The sequence below is a fragment of the Papilio polytes genome, unplaced genomic scaffold, assembly GCF_000836215.1.
Source record: "Papilio polytes unplaced genomic scaffold, Ppol_1.0 DF824135.1, whole genome shotgun sequence".
Lineage (NCBI taxonomy): Eukaryota > Metazoa > Arthropoda > Insecta > Lepidoptera > Papilionidae > Papilio > Papilio polytes.
This window is the reverse complement of record NW_013525069.1, coordinates 187,121-210,605: the sequence shown is the minus strand read 5'-3', so window position 1 is coordinate 210,605 and position 23,485 is coordinate 187,121. Positions and strand designations below refer to the sequence as shown.

At 34.0% G+C, this 23,485-nt stretch overlaps 1 protein-coding gene across 1 annotated transcript; it reads left to right on the top strand.

The window, feature by feature from the left end:
- The first annotated feature begins 421 nt into the window (after window positions 1–421).
- On the top strand, window positions 422–23,188 carry LOC106099361. Its single transcript, XM_013277886.1, has 5 exons — window positions 422–547; window positions 10,241–10,469; window positions 12,589–12,713; window positions 13,852–13,983; window positions 22,968–23,188. Exons 1-5 carry the CDS (start codon window positions 439–441, stop codon window positions 23,141–23,143), a joined length of 771 nt encoding a protein of 256 aa, XP_013133340.1. The 5' UTR covers window positions 422–438; the 3' UTR covers window positions 23,144–23,188.
- The last annotated feature ends 297 nt before the right edge of the window (window positions 23,189–23,485 follow it).

Sequence of the window (23,485 nt, the reverse complement as noted above, 5' to 3'; positions counted from 1 at the left end):
ATAAATCGACCATTATTTTGTATTAAAACATTGTTGTTAGTTAACATGCTAGGGATGTCTAGGCTTTATTACCGGGCCTAGTGCGGATTGCTTGATTCTTACACACAATCTTTGAATTTATACACAGTTCCATTCACGTTCACAATGTCTGATTTTCGATGTTAACTTGTAAAATATTATTACTATTATAATTAAGTACAAAGAAGTGATTAATAAATACGACGATTTTACATAGTTTTAAAAATTCAATATGGAACGAATCACTAATAAAGAATCATTCCAATCAATACTCTGTGGGTATTATAATAAAGGACAGATTTATATAATTATATTCTCAAATGTACTTTTTTGAAAACAAAAATCTAATCTTGGTATTTGCGTATAAAAGTTCTCCGGTACGTCGTCGATCCTTTTTCTTAATTTTTTAGTAACGTCGAGATGTCTCTAACTCGCGTACGTGTTTTAATCCTTTTGATTTTTGCATTGTACGAAATTCAATTAAGTGGTGCACAGTTTTTTAATCAAATACCTTATCCATCGAATGCAGGTGAGTTATGCTATTCTTCGTAATTAACACAAGTTTTCGGGTAAGTATTTATCAAGTTTGAATTTATTAAACGACTAATTAATAAAAACATCGTTTACAAAGAGCAAAATTCAAATTATATTGCCGTACACTATTTTTTTTTCGATCAACAATATTGTAATATTAATTGTAAACTATTGTACGAGTACTTGTATTAAAGCTGTATCGATGTTTTAATAACCGTAACTATATCAACTGACAATATTTAACTTAGCTTATAATCTACATAGAAAAATAAAATTATCAAATTAATTAAAAAACATATTTCACATATATATATATACTTAATCATACTTATCTTACTAATATTATATATGCGAAAGACTATAGTCAGGAAGAACACATATGCTTCTCAATTTTTTTTTCAATTTCACGCGGAGGGAGTCGCGGGCGATAGCTAGTAATATTATAAATGTTTGTAGCCTTAATTGGTGACTAGATCTTAATGAATTTTGGCATTCATGTAGAGCATAGTCTAGAAGAGCACAAAAACTACTTACTTATGATTTTTAATTCCACGAGAACAGAGTCGCAGGCGACAGCCTGTATTAAATTATCTTTATTACATTTGAGCGTACTTAGGTGTTTTTGTGTGAAATGTTAGATGTCTTAATGTTATATCTGTCCATGTTGTACTTATACTTTTTATCCTACGAGTATAATAATTTGATAAATACAAAAGACAAATCATCTTATTCGTATCAAAAAGATTTTAGCTCTAGGGATAAATTTTAGACTGAGTTTCGAATCTACAAGGTAAATGACATCTTAATGGGACAACGTGTTCACATGCATGTTTTACGTCTAAATACGAGTAGTATATCAAGATTGTATTTGAAGATTGGAAATTTAAATATTTTTAAATTGCAAAAATAGATACTGTTATATATTATTATTTTTTTAATTACTGTCAATGATTATGTTCTTATTCCCCACGGTACGTTTTATTTGACAGAGCAATCTGATACACAGCGACTTTGTTATTTTATGTTTTAAAATACTGTTACGTAGAAATTTATTTTCGTCGAAGTAATTTATGTTCGTACTTCACATATTTATAAATGCAAGTTTCATTATTTTTTTACAACTGCTTGGAGTAAATGAAGGATTTTAACCGCCTGCTTGCGCCAATTTTTATTAATTAATTAATCGGCAGAGAAGACGAACATAAAAAGATGTTTCCCCTTCCCAGGCGACCCACTTTCCCTTCCCGTCATTTCCTTATAGAAAAAGTTGGAAAAGGAAGGAGACTAAAATTAGGCCTCCGGCATGCACACTCACCAGACGAAACGCGGAATTGTTCCCACTTTACATCAATCTTCTATATGGTCATGGTATCGAACCAGACGAGCCGGCTTATTGGTGCCAAGATGATAAAGCGGGCTCTACCACTGTTAAAAAAATATAAGATGATTTTGCCTATCGCATGTACCTTTGAAAATATCAAAGCAATTTATTTTGTTGTCGACCGCGTCTCGGAAATTGAAAAATATGTACGTTGACCAAGAAACTTGGAGATCATAATCTTATTACATATTAAACCTTTTGAAATATCATTGCCCTGAAGTATTGTTAACAATGCTGAGGTTTATGTATCATACCTTTGATATTAGGGTAACCATTCATTTGCATTTTGAAACAGCACGAATTCTTTTGAGACATTTCATAATTTTGATATGGTTCGTTAAATTTATTATTACTAAATCATTTCATAATGGTAAGCAAATAAATATATTGTTATAAAATATTAAGTTTAAGTAAGTGTGTCAAAAAGCAGGGTTGCGTAATTTCTCTTCCAAGTATATATTTTTTTTTGTAAAATATGAAAACAATCAGTAATAATCATTTTAATAACAACTTTCAATAAACAAGATCTTCAATCTTCTGCAGCTTTGGTTAGCTTACTTTCTTGATGTTTTTTGTAACTGTCTATATAAAAACAGGAAAAAAAAGCACTAGTGTGTTATTATTTTAGAAAAAAAGTCACTATCATAAATTAATCTAAAACATTGCGAGGCCATAGGAACGGCGCGGCGTAGATAGGAAACGCGACTTTTTAACCTTTTAATATCTTCTTCATATTCCAAAACCTTTGTTTTTTAGTATAAAGTATTTTTATTATTTTAATTGTTTGCATAAGAAATTGAATGTTTAGGGAATTTTAAAATAAATAAACGCAATTAAGCTACAAGAATAAACTTCCCGATTGCCTTTATTTAGTACAATAGGTGTTTCCAATGTACGATAGTGTATATGATGTTTGCATCTTATTGTCTTTAGTAAATGTTAATTAACAAGATTGCCTCACGTCTTGATTAGAATGTCAAATGAAAGATTTTTTTATATAAGCATTCATATTATAAAGTAAGCTATTCATAAAACAAAATTGAAACAATGCAAAAATTAAAAATACATTAAAATTGACTGCGTAATTCTTTGTAGATAACCACGTTCTAATCGTTGTAGTAAAAATTGGGCTTTAATAAGCATTATTTTATAGTATTAGGTTCAAGTGTCTTTTTTTATTCAAGTTTATATCCACATGAAATTTTAAAAAAATGTTTTATTGTTTACATTTGTCAAATTCTCAATTGCAAATGTCAAAATTGCCGTTATCATAATAACCCTGCTTCTTAATTTTGGTAGCTTGTAGTTTATGGTCTATTTCCCAAATGAAAGGTTTTTCCAAATTGTTTACCCCCTTAGTTAGTGAGGGCTCTTTATTAAAGAGTTATTCCAAAGCATACTGCGATTGCTGACATCCTACGACACAAAGTAGTGTGTGTTTATATAATATATTATATTAGTAAAGTAAGTATGGTTGGTAGTAGAAATTCAAGGTGATTGAAGCACTGGGAAAAACATCATAAAAGTCAAAGGTAACAGAATCAATGTGTCACAATCTAATAACGGTATTATAAAAGTTGTGTTAATGTCAGGTCCTCTTTCTCACAATTCACTGTAGTTCTGGCATGATGTTAGTGCAAAGCATACGTTCGTTGATCCTTTCGCTCGGTGTATTTTATAATGTTAAATGTTGCTGTGCTCAATTTCCATTTAATTTTACGAAACTTTACGCACCTAGTAAGTTTTTATCTATTTGTTTCAAAACCTATTTTTAATCTCTACTCATTTGAAAAACAAAAGTTTTATATGTAATGTGTAAAATATGAGATTTATGATTTAATTAACTTTCAATGTGATGTTATGTGAAAAGGAAATAGAGAACATAAAACCGTGAAACCTTAAATTATAATGACATATTTGACATTTTTTTAACCAAAGTTTTATTTTATTCTATTAATATTAATACTTTGTTAATAAAACCTGTACTACCCATTTCCCAGTATGTAATTTTAAATTCATGAAAAGATAAATACGACATGAAAGCCTCCACAAAAGGCCATAATATATTATTACGAAATATTCAAACGCCATATCCCTTTTACGGCTTAAAAATTATGCAAAAAATGAACATTGTTATATTTGCAAAGATAAATATTAGCTTACATAATGTGGTATGCTTAAAACATTAATCACCGCCTTATCACTGCAATCAAACCAACCCTAACATTTATAGTAATAATAAGGGATTTTCAAAATTATCACAAACCCCTCTCTCACCTCCCAACGGGGACGCGTCAAATTACCAATAGATATGTAAATGCCAGTATATGTATAAAAGCCGACCAGACGAAAACAAAACAGTTAAAAAAATAAGCTTTTATTCAGATAATTGATTTCAAATAATGTAAATTAAATTGAAACTTCGAATTATAATTAACGAGCTGTTGCCCGCGACTTCGTCCGCGTGGTATTACAAAACATACGAACTATATGAATAACAAAAAGCTACGTATCCCTCGGGAACCGGACACCTCGGGGATGAAGCTTATCCCATGTATACTCCAGACTTTGTTTTACATCTGTGCCAAATTTCAATAAGATATGTTGAACCGTTGCAGAATGATCGAGTAAACATTAAAAAACTAAATTAATGAATCCCACGGGAACCGTAACTTATCCCGGGATAAAAAGTAGCCTATGTGTTCTTCCAGACTATGCTCTAAACCTGTGCCAAATTTCATGGAAATCCGTTCAGCCGTTTAGGCTACAAACGCTAACAAACATCCATCCATCCATTCATCTAAACTTTAGCATTTATAATATTAGTAAGATAAGATTGAATTACATTAAATCAATTAAAATATTGTCACTTTTTATTTTGTTTTATTAAATTTGTATGGTTATCTGTTTGTCCTAGGACATGGCCTCTTCCGAATTCTTCATTCTTCCCTTCATTTAGCCTTTCTAGACCTGGTATCCTGTTACTTTTTTTATGTCACCTTCCCATCGTTTGAGTTCTCTTCAAACTTCATCGTCTTCCGCGATTTTACCGCTTTTTGGATATCATTAATTTATGAGTTTACTCCATTAGCCTGCTTCGCGGAAAGTGTGTCCCGTCTATCGCCATTTGAGTTTTTATATTGTTGTGATGTTTTAGTGTTCTTATGTGGGGGCCCAAGTTTAGCAGCCGTCTGCTAGCATTTAAAGTATTTACTCCTTTTTTATTTTTCTTTACTAACTTTCGACCTACGACCCTAACATTTAAAGTATGTTTTATCAAAATATTTATAAAAAATCTGTTTCGATAAGTATGGGACTAACGAAATAGACTCAAAACTTAATAACACTTTTTAACATTCTTTATACCAGTGCAGGTGTTGAGTAATGTGAGTAAATTGTACATTTGAAAGACCTTTATGATTTTAGTTAATGTGGCCGGTCGCTTACACCGGCTGTGTCCACGGGTAATAAATTTTCGACATACAGTTAAATTCTAAACAGCCAACAACCATAAAGAGAATGGTATTATTTCATAAAAAAAACATTTGCCAACTAATTTAGAGTAGGTAGGTAAATGTTACATACATTTTTGTATGAAACTTGTGTGATTTTAAAAAATCCATGAAGTACTGTTTTTAAGTTTTCATCCTTGCATACAAAGGGTATGACGAATATTAATCTAATAAAATTATAAGCGAGTTAAAAAAGCTATTTTAGCAAAAAGCAATTCTGAAAGGTTTTTTTTTTTAATTTAGCGTATTGTAGGACACGCTCCAGATATATTCTGAATTTGCTACCTACTATTTTTAAAAAAACATTTTTAGAGTGTTATGGTAAGCACTTAAAGTAAATTGTTTAGTAAATCAATAAGTCCAGTATAAGTCGATATTAACCTTGTTTATGAAATTCGAGTTGTGAACACAACCAATACAAGCTATTACCGATGAGGATTTCAATTGATGTAAGGTGATGAAATGCTTTACGTCTTAGTGTTTCGGAAGCAAGACAACGTTTTAAAATGTAGAATACTAATCTCAGACTTTTACAGATGTGTGGAGAACGGTATGTGGTTGAACATAAATTGCCAGTATACTCGTATATGTATGTATATACATTCTGAAGCTAAGATGGAATTGAAATGCATAAATGTACAACTTATTCGATAAAAATACACTGCATGCACCAATACAAAAACAAAGATATATCACTACTTGAAAATGGGATATATACTGAGAAGAGAATAAGGTACTAATATACAAGTGAGCGTAATCCGAAGTTCGCGTGAAAGCCGGGTCCCAAAATCTTATTAATTTTATACCATAAAGAACGCTCACACTGGAGTTCCCTCTTATCTAGCACAAATAAAATCTTCCTTCTGAACGTGATTTTGACGTTTGTCGTTGGATTTATTTATATATAAAGATAAAATTTCACGGAGTTAAACAATTCAAAGACACATCTCGAGTTTACCAAGTTAAAGTTGTGTTATTTAATTTGCTATTAAGTAATCCCTAATAGTAGTAGCTGCATTTATTCAAGCTTTGAAATTCTTCATATTATCTATTAAAGCTTTCCATTGTTCAGTGTAAAAACCAAATTAAAAGATAATTTTATATGTGACTATGACAAGGGTCAAAAAAATTGATTTATCGGTTCCCACCATTGTCACTATAACCGCTGGAAACATGCATGATCATTGTGTTTAGAGGACATTTTCATATGTACATCTTTGACACTAGTGTATTCTAAAGCTACGAGTTCGCGAAGATTACACAAATACGTTCCTTTCCATTGAAATATCAAAGTTTAAAGATCTTGTACCAGTTGATGATGGTGAGACAAGCTTTCGCAACAAAGTTTTTGAAGCAATTTTTGTTTCGTTTCATTGTATAGCATAAACCTTTTATGATTTTTTTTATAGTAAATCGTAATTCAATACACTTAGCATTATTTGATGATTGGATAAGCATATGTTTTTAAAAGATATCTCCTAAATGGCTGAACAGATGAAATCTTTCATAGATTTAAAGCACAATCTGGAAGAGCACATAGTCAAGAACATACGTTTGTTTTTTATTCCACGCGGACGGATTCGCTGAAGAAAGCTAGTAATTAATAATTTGAACTAAAATATTACTTTCATTGCCTTTATTGGTTTAAGAGTTAATGGTTATTAAGCTTTCGCAAGTCGTAGCATAGTTCATTCCATGCTATTGCTACATCAGTATGGCCTTTGCTTCAAGCCCTTCTATGTTTGTAATGTAGGTATGAGATCATAATAGAGCGTTCTTTGCATTAAAATTGTACCTCCACGTATGCTCATAACCTCAATGCTTACAAGTGGTTAAGGATATTAGTCCTATTATTCTGCTAGAGTACTTTTTGAAATGTTTAGCTCCTTGTCTAAAGTCACATCTACCAAGTTTCAGTTTGTTTTTATGATAAGGTGGCAAAGGAACGAGCGATTACTAGAAATCGTCAGTTCCTTTTGTAGATATATCCACTTAATTTAGTCCTTTTATAAAAATCCTCGCCTCTGAAGTTTCAATATGTTTTTATTTAACTTAAAAATTATTTATAACAATAATAATTTAACTTTCGAAGAATTATAAATGGTCTGCTAAATTAAGCATTTTCACTATTCAATGTAAAATTTTACTCTGAAATTGTAATAATTACATTATAATTAGTATTATTAAGTAAGGCTTTACATGTTATTTCTGTCTCTGCATACATTAATTCTGGTTTTACATGTTACTTTTATAGGATCATTGTCAAATGTAATAAACTTGAGTTAAACTTGATCAATGGCGACAAAACTCATTAAAAAGCTCAATATGGATATAATCCGAAAGAAAAACTATTATAGGACTGCGTAATTTTAATTGCCTATGGACAATAATTAAAGCAACATCATTATCGATAAAAATACGAGTAATATGCGATAATGAGCGATGAGTAACGATTTTAAATCTTAACACAATAATTAACTGGTTACCAACATGCTGGGTTTCCTACCTTGCATTAGTTAATGATTTATTAAACATTAGATTGCGATAAAAATACGTCAAAGCTCGTTTAACCTGATTGACAAGACTGACTCTGGACTTCTATTGTTCCAATTTCTAAAAATAATTTTATTATCATCCTACAGAATAACCGTTATGTTTCTGAGAATTCACTACTCCTATTAAGTATTAACACGCTCACTGCGTAACAGGCCAATATCGGCCTGACGCGGTAATTGAGCTGGTGCGGACGAAGAAAACTATGTCCCTCTCGCTAGTGCGGATCGATTATCTCAGGTGTATACATTACATTACATAAAATGTGTACATTATGTTTTACAAAAGTTATAGCCATTTAATCTATCCTAGTTCTGTTTGGTCTAGAAAGACCTGCCACGCACTGGCAGAAATATTATTGGGGACGCGTTTTGGCCCGTTGCCGCATCAGATGAAGAATTATGATTTTACTTGCCGCAGTAATAGTTAATTTATTCAGCATATCTTTTGACCCCTCTTGGCTCTTCCAAAGACACTTGACGCTTCGCAGAGCTAAATTATTATTTTTTTAAACGCAGAAAACTTGTCTAATGCGTATAACTTTAGTATGTTCTATATTTATTTTTGCACTTCAAATTTGTTTCTGCACGCAGTCATATATCGTATTCTGATAAATGTTCACATTCCCACAAGTTTAATTTTATGCCATAGTCCTTACAACTATTAGTTTGACAAATTAATTATACATTTCATGTAATGTTTTAATGAACATGGATAAAATTCTACTTTTTAGCCTTCTTGGAATGATACAGTTTTCATATGTTTTGTATGAAAATTACAAGAGATTGTCGACTATTTCAAATCCTTCTTTTAACACGAAAAACAAACGAAGGACAAAAACATTTTTTTGTTTCTATCCTATCTGCATGTGCGCCAAGTTTGACAAAATTTTTAAAGAAAATTTTAGGATAAAAAAAAATTACAGCTTCGCAAAGTTAAAGAAAGAAATTTTATTTTAAGATAAATTTCAATATTTTCTTAGTATTTTGTTTTCGTGTGAGTTATCCAAAAAACGAGCGTCGGTGGCTCAGTGGTTTGAACACTTGCCTTGTAATCTACAGGTCTTGGGTTCGAATCCCGTCATGTACCAATGTGATTTTCGATTTTCGAATTTTTATATGTACATAATTTACCCGGCGTTCTTACGGTGAAGGAAAAAATCGTAATGCAACCTGCACATATCGGCGAAGAAATTCAAAGATATGTGTGAAGTCAACCAACCCGCACTTAGCCAGCGTCGTGGCTATGGCCTAGTCACCCCTTATTAGGGTAGGCTCCGAGCCCCTTGGTGGGGACGTATAGTGAGCTGGTGATGATGATGATGATGATCCAAAAAACGGGGAAACGGTACTAAAACCCAATTATTTGGTTTGTTCATAAAAAAAGTGACCAATATAAACACATTATTTTGGAAGGACAGGCAAATTTTAGTCGGATATCTTTTTTAATTTTTTTTTACAAAAACTAATAACATTAAAACTGCAGGATATCGGGAAACATACTATGCGTTTAAACGATAGCTATTGCGGTCCTCTAACACCACAAAGCCTGCCGTTAAGAAACAACCTGTAGATAGGCAGACATTATCATTAAATCGTTAATCTTTAAAGCCGATTAAACAGCAAAGGAGCTTTAAAAAATATCAGATATATATAATGTACAACCTGAATTATAAATTCTTAGATGTTCTCACGCTGTTTCTAAATAAAACCTGATCTGATTCAAAAATTAAACCTCGTGAAGCAGTCATTTCTTTTAATGATCCTTTAGAAAAGTCCTTTTTAGTGCATAAAGACTAAAAACTATGTTAATCTACTACTCTTAAATAATATGGATAGTAAAACTTACGTAGTTGTTTCAATCCTTTACAGTACGTACAACGAATCTATGTATATTATTATACTATACTAAAGTGGATATGACGTTGGAGGAGACGCATACGAAGGGGAAATATCCTATTTATGTGCGTCTCCTCCTCCGTCGGTTTAGAGTAGGCAACGCATCTGCAATTGCGGATGCCTATGGGCAGCGGTCGCTTCGCCATTTTGGCGGATTTAAGTGGCCGTTTGCTCGTTTGCCACCTCATTGTAAAAAAAAACTAATATAATAAAGAGGAAAGATATGTATTTTTAGACTATTGTACGTATTGAAATAATTTAAAAAGTACTAAGCTGATTTCAAAAACTATTAATCCAGTTAATAATAAGTTAGTTTGAAATATTTTTTTTTAATTATTTTACAGCACCAGCGCCTTTGCCATTCCCGACATGTGTCGCGGTTGACATACCATGTCTTCGACGGGGGCTGCGAACTTTCTTCTTTTTAATGGAGTCCGGTCACATGGGTATGCTGCCAGTCGACCCCGCATTAGTCAACAGCGTGGTAGTGGCAATGCCCGAACAGGGGGTGTCGATCTTACTCAGAAATATCAACATCACCGGTGCAAAATGGACCAAGTTAGCTGATAGAATGTGAGAAACCTTTTTATTTATAATTAAACTTATCAATTATCCAGCCCTGAGGCAAAATATACTTTTTCTGCCAGCACAGAAACTTTCGTCTTGGTAACAATTTTTTTTGTCTATTACTTTACCTAGTTACTTTACTTTAATTATAAACTACCTGTTTCCATGCGGCTTCATCCGCAGGTAATTATAAAATTTACAACTGAACAATTCGCGATTTTTGCGATGTCTGGTAAGTTGTTATTAATGCGGTCAATAATCATAATCTTAGTCTTGCTGCGGTTGATCTTCAGGCCAAACTCGAGACTGATTTAATAAATAAATAACGATTAAATAAATAGTTATTCAAAAACATGCTGTGTTTGCTGACATCCTACGTCATGAAGTAGTATGTGTTTACACTTTATTATGAGTATAAATTGTGTAATAAAGTTGAAGAAATACTAAACTACATAGAACGATACGTAACATAGGCCAACAAAGTCATAGCATATAGAATTATAAGACAAAAATACGGATGGATTGCGGGAAAAATGACACATTTACGGCCGGTCTCAATAACGCATCCTAGATCGGGAGATCGCTTCAATCGAGAAATAAAACGACCTGCTGGTTGATCACTAACCGGTGTCTCAATAACACCGGATAGCAAACATCAACCGATTTTCAAAATGGATAAGCGGTATCGATGTACTTTGTGAAGTTCCCTCCTGGCGTTCCATTTCAAGCAGATGTCATTATGACTGTGTTGTAAACCTATTGATGAATTTAAGAAAATATGAACATTTTTGGGTTTTGACGTACTAACTAATTATTAATTTGTTGCGTATTTTACGAATAAAACGTGTTTCAACATGTTCCAAGCAAATTGTCATCAACGAATACTCCCTTTTCGGAGTTTTGGTAGCGGTACGAGATCGTAATCAGAGGAATACATTATCTGTCAATGTCATTTGACATCAGTTGTCAATGTTATTTACATCAGCTATTAATTTGAAATTTATATAGCTTCTATTCGTGTTTTTTGATAAACAATTAAATATTTATCATCGAAAGTGTAAGTGCAATGGTATGTATACTTTTATTGAGTTTTTGACATATTTTTACTTTCTACACTTTTCAATAAACTTCCCCCGTGAAGATGCTTCAATTCGCGCCTAATTTGTATAAACCCTTTACATAGTAATTTCTTATTATTTCCAGACCTCAAGCAAGCCTCTTACGAAGGAGGACACGAAAACACTGCTTTCGTACATTGAAAGCAGTGAAATTAAATTGACTTGATGATTGACTAATGCTACCACGAATAAATTGAAAAATGAAGAGTGGACTCGGATAAGCGAAAAATTCAATGTTTGTTGTTGTTTGTTTACTTTACTGTACTACTATTTTTGTAATAATTAAAAACTTTATTTTTGTAACAAATATAAAAACTGTATTCTTGTAATAAATATAAAGGCTTGATTTTCGCAAAGTTTTTATTTGAAATACTACCATCGCCCTAAATGCATTTCTTCTTCGTCCCAGTCTGAAAGTTGCTCTAACACTTCCAAATCACTTTCACTATCAGCTATCACTATACGGCAACAAGCCAACCATTTTTTAATCTCATAATAAATTAGTAGAATCTTCCGATTTCCATAGATTGTAAAATAAAGATTGAGAGATATGTCAAAATTCCAAAAACATTTATTGAAACACTGCAACTGTCACTTTCAAACAGAGGGCGATCCGAAAAGTGTTAGAAATCAGATTTTTCCCTCCGATAGATTAGTCATGTTTTTAGATCGAATTTCTATCGTTCGGTCGTTTATTGAGACAGTATTTCAAAAGATTAGGATACGGATTGAGATTTTCGATTGAAAAAAATGCATATTGAGACCGGCCGTTAGTTAAGAAGCATGAGACAAATGGATAGATAGATGGTGGACGAAAACGTTTTGTGACGATTCCATATAAATGACAAGTCCCACGGAAGACCAGAACAATGCTGATGGTTGTTTTTGATAAATAAATATCAGGAAACGGTAGTATAATTACAAATTATAATAGAAGTTTATATATCGGTGGAGGAACATATGTAGATTTTAATAATAACTAATTGTTAATTTGAATTTTTAAACAGATTAAGGCCGTTCGGCAGCAAGAGCAGTGTCAAATTCCTCAGCGATCTGCACGTTACTGGAGAACTGACAATGAGCATGGCACAACTTGCGACTCCCTTCATTGCCTCCATGACTATGGATATGCGTAAGTGTATATTACTTGTCTAATATTTATTTATACTACAGAGCGCTGTTGAGCAATATTAAAATCTGAATTCGAATTTTTAAATTCGACTGTTAACAAGAAAACCAATACCGTGCCGGTGAAGCGTTGCAACGCTAAATCTCTAGGACGATGGACTTGCATGTGCCCTCCCTATGATAGCTGTCAATGTCAATTATAGTGCCCCTGAGCATTTAGGGTTATCAGCAAGGTAATATGTCCGCATTAAAGGGAAATTCTTTCCTTTTGAAAACGAAAACGCAAATTGTAAAGGAAGTACTTGCACCTTATAACGTAACTAGGAAATACCCCAGACTTCGTTTGTCGGTTAGAAGCCTCTATATTTTAAGAATCTTTGTGGCAAACTTTTAGCAATGCACTCTCTTGAGACAGTTAGGTAAGAAATAGTCTTAACATAATAGAAATAGTCTTACTTAGCGCTCATATACAGAATAATAGAAATCGTAAGCAGAGATAAAAGAACAAAGTCTGGAGTACATAAGATAAGGTTCATCCCCGAGAAATGTCCGGTTCCCGAGGGATACGTAGCTTTTTGTTATTTATATAGTTCGTATGTTTTCTAATACCACGCGGACGAAGTCGCGGGCAACAGCTAGTCTTAATATAGTTAATTGTATTTAAATGAAATGCCAAAAGTTGTGAATAAATATTGTATGTATTTTATTTTTTGACTCTGTTTAGTTTATTTTATAACAAAAGATAGACCTTATTAAAAATTTGTGAAATGTTTTATAACATGAAAATGCAAGGTCATGAAGTGGCTTACTAAACTTGACAACTAACATATTATAGTAACTTTCAAAGAAAACACCTGTGAAATAATTTTGTTCGGTATGTCTAGTTAAATGACTTTAGGTAAATTGTAGCAAATAAGTATGTAAGCAATTATTGACACACAACGGCATAAAAATTATCGTTGATCGAATCTTTGGCTAGGCGCCCATTTGCGAATATTGACAGAACACGAACGAAGCAAAGATTTAATGTTTCGCTATTATAATTTCCTACTTTATTATAAAATATTACTGTAGCCACACATACAAAAATGCTGAATTTTAACATAGCATCGTTTAATAAAATTAAAAATTATCTATTACAGAAGACGTTGAGAGCAACATAACGTACACACTGTCTGGACAACGAAGCTTTAACAATGACGATTACTTCATAATCGGACCGGAGAGGATAGCCGTGCGGAACTCTCGCATACCAACCTTCTTTTTACAACCTGGTGAGTATACTAACGTAAGAATCCAATTTTATGACAAATAAATGTATACGTTTGTTACAGATTAATTCGTTAACCCACTAGTTAATTTGTAACAAGTATAGGAATAAACAAGTTTATTTTTTATTATGTATAAATTAAGATCTGAAGAGTAGCTTATTTACTATTGTATAAGTAAAAAAAAAACTCTGTTACACTAAATTATAAAAAATCAAAACCGACTTCCAAACAAAATACACTAAAAACAAAATATTCTAAAGAACAATAAACTAAAAAGTAACGAAATAGTTACTTGCAAATAGTACACATCCCTTATTTTAGCTGTTATGTCTACTACATATGGTACACTTATACACTTTGAAGCCGGTGTCAGCTGAGGTATGCAGTGATATTTCTACGGAAGGCTTTCTACATTTTTACCATAACAATTGACAATTGAAAGTATAGTAACTTTAAAATAGATTCAAAGTAATAATAATTGTACAATATAGACATAAAAGCTACAATAAGGGATTTCGTACGTTACGTACGATTTCGTACGTTTTGTCGTTAAGTTTACTATTTTCAAGGAAATATTTGGTTATTTTTAGTATATACAAACCTAAGAGCCTGTTAGAAATAAATGTACAGACGAATTGAGTACCTCCTTCTTTTGGGAAGTCGGTCAAAAATACATTCAAGAGCATTGAATCCGGGTCACAAATAACTATACATCTCGTAAACTAAGAAAGATAGCTTAGTGAAAAAAAACGGCATTTATTAGACAATCAAATACCTCTTAAATTATGGATTTAAATTTCTATCTTTCTCCTTCTTTTTGTTTTTGTTGTGACTGATTTGTCACTGTTTGCCTTGAAGAGGCATTTACAGATTCACCGGGCTTGAGGTGGCCCAGCGTGGATGGCGCTTAGCTTAAACCTCTTTTATGAGTAACTAGGCTCGAGGGCTCCCTCAGGAGCCTCGGCTCGGGCCGTTACTTCGTTATTATTACCGGATTGGGAGGCCACCGAGCTCTTAGATCGCTTCGGTGGTCGCTCCATGGAGTGACTTAGCACAAGGGTCCCCGAGAGGGGACCTCGGCTTGGGCTGTCACTCAATACGCGTTTAGCATTCCGATTCAAGGGCGCCCGAGAGGGCCGAACCTCGATTTGATCGGTTGCTGCTATCTGATCATTATTATAATTATTAATACATCTAACATTACTAACACTTCGGAAAGCGTTGGCGCTGGGAGAAGAAGTGGCGGAAGAAACTCCAGCAACGCTTCTATCATTGATAGGAGAGAACCTGCCTGCTATGAGGCCGTATCGCGGGAATGATTGCCGTAGTCAACAGCGACTACGGCGTTTTGTCTGTCGTAGTTGTTTAATCCTAGCCTGAGCGATTGTTGTTGCATCGTCTTGAAAGTCAAGAACGTGCCTAGGTCTGCGATGATCACGTCGAAATTTACCGAGCGCGATTGGGTTGTAGGTGGCGGCACCTACAACTAACATAATAATAATAACATAATCAAGACAAGACGTTGACAAGTGTGCGGTCATCAATGTACAAAGGGGAAGGGTTGTAAATTCTGAGAATTTACAGCTTACTCAAGATGTGTCTCTCGTATCTCTTTCCGAGAATGAAAACTACAAATATCTCGGTATGTCGGAAGCATTAGGCATTAATGACAAAAGCATGAAACAGCTGCTTAAAGAACGGTTTCTTGGTCGCCTGAAAAAAGTACTGAAAAGTCTTTTATCAGGCGGAAACAAATGCCGTGCTTTTAACAGCTGGGTCATGCCAGTCTTAACCTATTCTTTTGGCATACTGAGATGGTCTCAAACAGAGCTGGATGCCTTGGATAGACAAGTCCGTCGATTGCTGACAGCATATCGGATGCATCATCCACGTTCATCTGTAATGAGGTTGTACATCCCGCGGAAGCACGGGGGTCGTGGCTACTTAAATGCCAAGACCCTCCATAACCGCGAGGTGTACAATCTTAGGGAATATTTCCTAAAGGTTAACGTGGAGATGTATAAGGATGTTGTAGCCATAGACAAAGGACTCACGCCGCTTTCCCTGGCTACCACGAACTGGCGGAGGTTGGAGGTATTAAGTGTCTCAGACCGCATAAGTGTATGGAAGAGCAAGGAGCTACACGGTAGGTTCCATCGGGCCTTAACAGGTCCTGATGTGGACCAATTATCCTCCGTGGCTTGGCTGCGCTTCAGTAACCTCTTTGGGGAGACTGAAGGTTTTGTCTTTGCAATCATGGACGAAGTCATCGTAACGAATAACTACCGGAAACATATCCTAAAGGATGGTACGACTGACATTTGTCGGGCATGTCGTCGGCCCGGTGAGTCTATTAGACATATCGTTTCCGGTTGTTCTCGCCTTGCGGACGGTGCATACTTGCATAGACATAACCAAGTGGCCAAGATTATCCATCAGCAACTTGCCCTTAAATATGCTCTTGTGGAGTCTGAGGTACCATATTACCAATATCAGCCTACACCAGTTCTGGAAAATAACCGTATCACGATCTACTGGGACCGATCTATTATTACGGACAGGACTATTGCTGCCAATAGACCTGATATAGTAATAATAGATCGGTCTGAGAGTTGTGTAATGTTAGTCGATGTCACTATCCCACATGACGAGAATCTCGTGAAAGCCGAAAATGAAAAACTATTAAAATATTTGGATTTGGCTCACGAGATTACCGCCATGTGGCGTATGAAATCGACTACCATTATTCCGATAGTCGTTTCGGCACACGGGCTGATAGCGAAGAGCTTCGACCAACACCTCAAGAAGCTCTCGCTAGACAGTTGGATTAAGGGCCCGATTCAAAAGGCGGTTATTTTAGAAACCGCACGACTAGTGAGGAGGTTCCTGTCTCTGCAGCCCTGACCACTGGTTGCTTGAGTCATCGGATTCCGCAGCCGGTGGACTTACTATTTTTTTATATAATATGTTGTATTTTGTTATTTTTTTAAGAAAATCATGTGAAATGTATTATATATAAAAATAAGAGAATAAAGATATGAAGAAATAACATAATCATATCGTTGTACAAAAAACAAGTTTTTATTTTACTATTAAGGCGATGTCAGCAGTGTTTTCATTTATGTAATTTTTAATCAAAAAAAGGTAGGGACTTAAAAATATTAATTTAAGGAGTATAGTATTGTCTATTAGATATCGGATATTTAATTGAGCTGAACATTGTTAGTTTTCGATTTTTTAGGATTCTCCTAAGTGACCCAGATACAATGCTGTTGAGTGTCATAGTAAAGCTATAATAGGAAATATGCATGTTTTTTTTTAAGTTTCTACTTGTTATGAGTTAACCAGAAAAAAAAATGGCTCAAAAATATTCAATCATTGACCTAAAAAAAAACTGCGATTATTTTCGTGCGATTAAAACGCGACTAGAGTTAGCGTGAGACACGTGACGTTAATCGTCCCATTTCATTCAATTCATCCATCACATTCGCTCAGATGTCACTTCGATGTAAAAAACAACAAAGTATCTCATTGGTTCTCAGTGTTATCAATAGTCAAAAACCGATTCATTTTCATTATTCGTAGTACAGATAAGTGGTAATTAATGGTTCTTTTTATTTGCTTTTAATTTAAAGATATCGTGTTTTCAGTAAAATACTTCAGGAAGTGAATTTCCATATAAACTAACGTAAATAAACTGTGTATTGACAACACAGCGACGCCATAATTGATAAACTTGCTTTGTCCAATAGCGTAGCGTTTTAGAACTTATAGAGGGAATTTTAAAAAATACACTTTTTAATGATTAAATTTCACCACTAAATAACATTGTATGTTTTAACAGTAATAAAGTATACTTAAAAAAAGTTTTTTCCAATTGGGCGTCATATGCATATTGTCTATCGACGATTTGATTGAGACGAAAATATTAATTGGACCTCATTAAGTTACTAAATTTTATCAAGCATGTTGGATAGTAGTTGTAATAATACTGGGAACAAAAGCATATATTCTATGCTATTATATAAGAATAATATAATGAAGAGCATGTTTTCAAGCAAACAGTGTTGCAATGATGCAAATTTCTATTTGCATCAAAAATAACCAGTAGTTTCAAAAATAACTTAGACTGCAAAACGAACATTTCTATGTACGTTTATCAGTCAAAGTTGTTTTTTATATCATTGCATAAGTAACCTAATTTTAAAGACATACGAGTTTTAACTTTTTATCTATACAATATTGTCGTAATTGTAATTAGTTAGGATTTATTACTAAAATGTAAATAACAGTACACACAAACGTAAAACATTACAAAAACTATTCACAATTCAGAAAAAAATTATAATAATATTCGGTCTACAATATGCTCTATGCTATAAACATTTAAAATTAAGTGCGAGTAGATTTTGTTATATAAGAGTCTGGCGAGGGTACCGTACTTAGGTTAATGCCTGTCCGACGGCCAATTGGCCATCATTTTTACTTTTAAATTACGGTACCTAAATTAAGCGTTAAGCTTCCCAAAGTCCGGCCTTTTATACCGGCTTCGCAGAAAATCTCTAGAATATGTGCGTCCTTACGATTTTATCTACGTATCTATTTCGTTACTAAACCATAGTTGAATTTATTATTGACATTATATTCAAATTATTTAATACTAATAACTAGTCATGAATATTCATATTCAATCTTTATACCCATATTTAATCTTACTAATATTATAAATGCGAAAGTTGATATGGATGGATGGAAGGATGTTTGTTAGAGGTTGTAGACTAACCGGCTGAACGGATCTCTGATCTCGGAGTCTGGAAGAACACATAGGCTACTGGCTTTTGTTTTTTTTTAATTCCACGCGGACGGAGTCGCGGCAGAAAGCTAGTATAATGTAATATATTCTCTATCGATTAATGTCTTTACAAAACAGTACAAAAATTTGACCTTGGTCCAGTTGCTGCACTTTAGAAGCTTGCGTTGATGAAATAATACGATGAAGCTAAGGAACGCACGCAATAAACATTGTCTAAAATATTTTAAACAAACATGTTAATGCTCACTAATCCAAAGCGACAGCGACATTGACCGTGACAAGACAAATAGAATAAAAACGGGATGTATGCAATGGCAAACAGGTCAACGGAGTAATATGCGACCCTCAAATTCCAATTACACTAAAAGGGGAAAATTTACAAGGCCCTCGTAAGACCTGTCATGAAGTATGGGTCTAAGTCTAAGGATGGGGTAAAAGAAACGGATAAAAGGAGACTACATACAAGATGGATGTTCCGGGTAACACGAATGAATAGGATACGTAATGAGTATATTAGAGGAAGTTTAAGAGTAGCCCCAGTAGTACAGAAGCTAAGTAGTAAAAGGTTAGCATGGTATGGGCAAGTTATTTTTTTTTTATTATTTATTATAATTTTTACATATATACATCCATTTCTTTTGTTAGTAAATTTGACTTAGTCTAAGTTAGACATATAAATTAGATTACTTATAATTATATTAGTGCACATGGACATTTACCCGGTGCTTATAGACGGGGCTGTCTATGCGGCTCCCCACCACCTTCAGCATAGTGTTGCGGCTGCCGGGCACACGCGCCATCATGGATGCTATGCGCTTGCGCCGGATCGCGGCAAAGCCGTCCCCCCGCGCTTTCGCAAACATCCCCGACGCGCTCAGTAGAGCGGCAGCCCCAACAGTGCCCTAAAGGCGTTGTTATATTGCACACGTAGGGCGATGTACATACGCGCGCTGGCTAAACTTGCACCATAAATTGCAGGTGTAAAAAGAATGACAATATTCGCTGAACAAGGTTAGCTTTACATCTTTCGACCACGCTGCAAACCCCCTGATGATCATGTTGCTTCTCACGGACAGCGCCCTACGTTCCCTTTCGATATCATTATCATCTGTTTGGGTCGCAGTAAGCCAGATTAAGTAACCCAGATATTTATGTTTCGTGACAGTTTTTATGCACGTGCCGCTTAGGGTAACCAGTGGTATATTCGAGTAACATTTGTTACCAGCCGAAAATACCAACAATTCACTTTTAAGCGCATGTTACAATCGCATGGTACAAGGAGAACGTTAGTTATGCATGTGGAAGTGTACATCGGTAGAGGTAGACCTAGAAAGAGATGGATGGATTGCGTAAAAGGTAACATGATCAAAAAGGGAGTGATGAGATGACGTATGATAGAGTTATGTGAAGGACAAAAACCTGTTGCGCTGACCCTGCGGGAGTAGGATGAAAAAGATGATTTTTGATGTTCCCATCATCATCAACTTGTCCTAGCCTCTACTGAGGATCGGGACAGTGTGTGCTGCTCTTCCATATATTTCTATCAGCCGTCATACTGAATTCACTCCTTTCTTAAACACATCCTGTTTCACACAATGCATCCACACTTTCTTCGGTCTTCCTCCATCTTTGCACCCAACCATCCGCATTTAATCTCAACACTTTCTACAAGTAAATATGTTGCAAGTATTTCTCTCAATATAAAGGTAATTCTGATAATATAAGATCATAATGAAAATATTTTCTGCAAATTGAAACCTTAATGTATTAGCAAAATTAATAAAAATAGAATAAAATATGATTTCCACAGTCGTCTGCCCTGTAAATAACGTTCCGACGAGCAATTTAACTCATTGTAAAATAAATGACATCTGAGGATCCAGTTTTATTTTTAACTTGTTATTACTATAAAGAAATCTTTTCCACGAATAACGAGCTCCCTTATATTTGTCAGTTTTTATTTATGAGCACTAAATGCTAGTTTCATACAAGAACAGTTTCAATATAATAAGAGGCATAGACGATGCAGTAGGGATATAAGAGAGCATCACTCTTGTGTCCATGTGCCACAATTGTTATAAGCGCGGAGATGAGAGATTTGAAAGTAGGGCGAAGATACATAACTAGATAGGCCGATCGGTGACATATCACGGTTCAATTTAAAGAGCGAAATGTCTAAGTTCTGAGCTTGATGCGGTACTGTTTTATTCACGTACATATGTTCTTAAAAGCGCGTCCCGTTGGCATAATCTCTGCACATACGAGTAGAGGAGCGTTAAAAATGAAAATGTTGTAAATCCGTTTATCAATTTTAGGTCAAGCATTATTTAGTCACAAACTACAAATGAACAAGAATTAAAAAAGATAAAGTATTCGTATGAATTTTATAGAACGTTAATCTTCTTAGCTACACCTTTCCAAGCTCAAAATTCGTTTTTTATGCTTTTTCTATATTTTTCAGTCCATGTGTAGGTGTATATTTTTTAATAATAAAACCTACACAAATGTACATGTTGCAAACTATAAACATAGACTTAAGTATATGAAAAAGATCATTTGGATCTGTTTATAATAATGAAACACGCTTGAGGTTGGCCATGGACTAAGTTTTATTTTCTTAATAGACAAAGACAAGACATGATTAAGTATGCCAAACAGGTAATAGATGTCGCCATTATTTTGATATAAACTTTAACATATAATTTTATGGAATCAAAAATATGTTCGCATTTATACTTATTGTAATGATAGCGAGCGATGGCGCAGACACTTACAAATACAATAATGACTTATAGTACATGTTTTATAAAATAACTCTGAATTACTTGCAACGTTTTTGTAGACCTTATTAACATTATTTACAATATTGCTTCTTGACATTGGGTCTGCAATATTTAAAGATTAAAATAAACATATTTAAACATATCTACTTCATATAATTAAAAACTAAATTCTCCGAAAATTTAAAATCGCTTCCACACACGCACCGCAGCTTAGAAAATGTAATCAATCAAGTCCGGATGTTAATTCAGCCAGACGCTATTGATTAAGTCCCTGAGGATGACAAAACGTTTGACAAACATTAAACACACAAAAACTAGATTTTTATTAAACTGCAAAATAAAATTCATGGTACAATTTTATCATTTGCTAATTTATAAATAACTTGTACCGCATTGATATTAAACTACCTCGTATCTTGAGTCCCATCGACTACTAAAATAACTGCAACTACAAACTCTTGTTCCGTTTATATTTTAACACTACTATGTATCGTAATATCTACTATTGGGTTGTTATATGTATGCTTAGGGGCCTAGGGCAATCCTTAAAAATGCATGCATTTATGTACGGTAGATAAATGTATGGAGGGTTTCAATAAATCGGCAATCAAATCATCAAATCAATAAATCAATAACATTTGTCGAGAGCACACTCTGCTGGGGCTATCATTCACTATCGAAGTTATAAAGTCTCTTTATCTACATTCATTTTATGTTCCCGCGATTTAATAAAACAAGTGGTAGATTGAGTAAAACATAACCAAATCCGTGGTGATAGTGTCTTAGTGTATTTGCACAGGCACAAAAATTATAAATTCTATTTTAAAAAATCCTTAGCCGATAAAAGAAAAGGAAATAAAAATCATTTGTCGTATAACTCGTTTTTAACATTCTTTGTATAACTAGTTCCTAAGTAAACTAGGGTCTGGTAAAACTGTTGAGGCGTATTAAATGACTTTTAACTAAATTTAACCATTCTACAGATCTCTACATTCGTAATTAATCTCAGTACTTATCTATTGTTAGAGAAAAGCCATTATTTTCCGCACACTCACAATCACGCTTAGTCACTAATGGCTTCCAGTCTGTTAAAGGTAATAACTAATCCCCGAAAAAACAACTTTCTATTTTTCCTGGCTCCGTCGTCGACAGAGTACGCCACAGTAGTCCGCCATTTATCATTTCGGATCTGTCACCGATAGTGAGAAACGGCTTATTACACTTTTGCCTAATCACCCTCAGCAGATTTCAGGTGCTCAGTCGCTTTCGTACATTAATTTTGCACGAAGATAAAGCTAATTTAGGAGTCAGCGAAAGATGAAAACGTTTTTTGAGCTTGTTATTATTTTTTTATTGTATTACTTTGTCTAAAAAATATATTTTGGTTTCAGATACTGAAGATACGAGAATCATTGAGCTAGTATTACAAACGAATCAATCTTTACTGGACCACCTGGCTAACGAAATTGTTGTTGCATTAATGCGCACTGTAGTTGACAATTTTAGATTATTCGCTAGTCGAGTACCAATAAAACATTACTATCAATATGTCCAAACTAACCTGTAAAGTACAAAATGTATTTTAAACACTGCCATAATATTTTCTGTTTTGCAATTTTGTTTTATTTTTAATCTTCCTTCCAATGATAACTTTAAATCCCAGTAAGTAAAGATTTGTTTATAGCAAAAGGCGGCAAACAAGCATGCGACCACCAGAATATGCCAAAATGACCAAGCGACCGCTGTCCATATACATCCGCATCTGCAAATGCGTATAAATCACCGTTAAATCCGCTTTCCCTTTCCATTTTTTCCATATAAGATAAGGGTGGAAAGGGAAAAGGACTAAAATGAGGTCTCCGGCACGCACACTGATCAGACGAAACGAGGAATAGCTTCCACTTCACGC

Bases quoted from the DNA above. Each gene is read 5' to 3' on its own strand.
- LOC106099361 (XM_013277886.1), top strand. From the start codon at position 439: ATGTCTCTAACTCGCGTACGTGTTTTAATCCTTTTGATTTTTGCATTG. The intron at 10,470-12,588 runs GTGAGAAACCTT...ATTTTTAAACAG, and splicing joins ACCAAGTTAGCTGATAGAAT to ATTAAGGCCGTTCGGCAGCA. The intron at 12,714-13,851 runs GTAAGTGTATAT...TATCTATTACAG, and splicing joins CTCCATGACTATGGATATGC to AAGACGTTGAGAGCAACATA.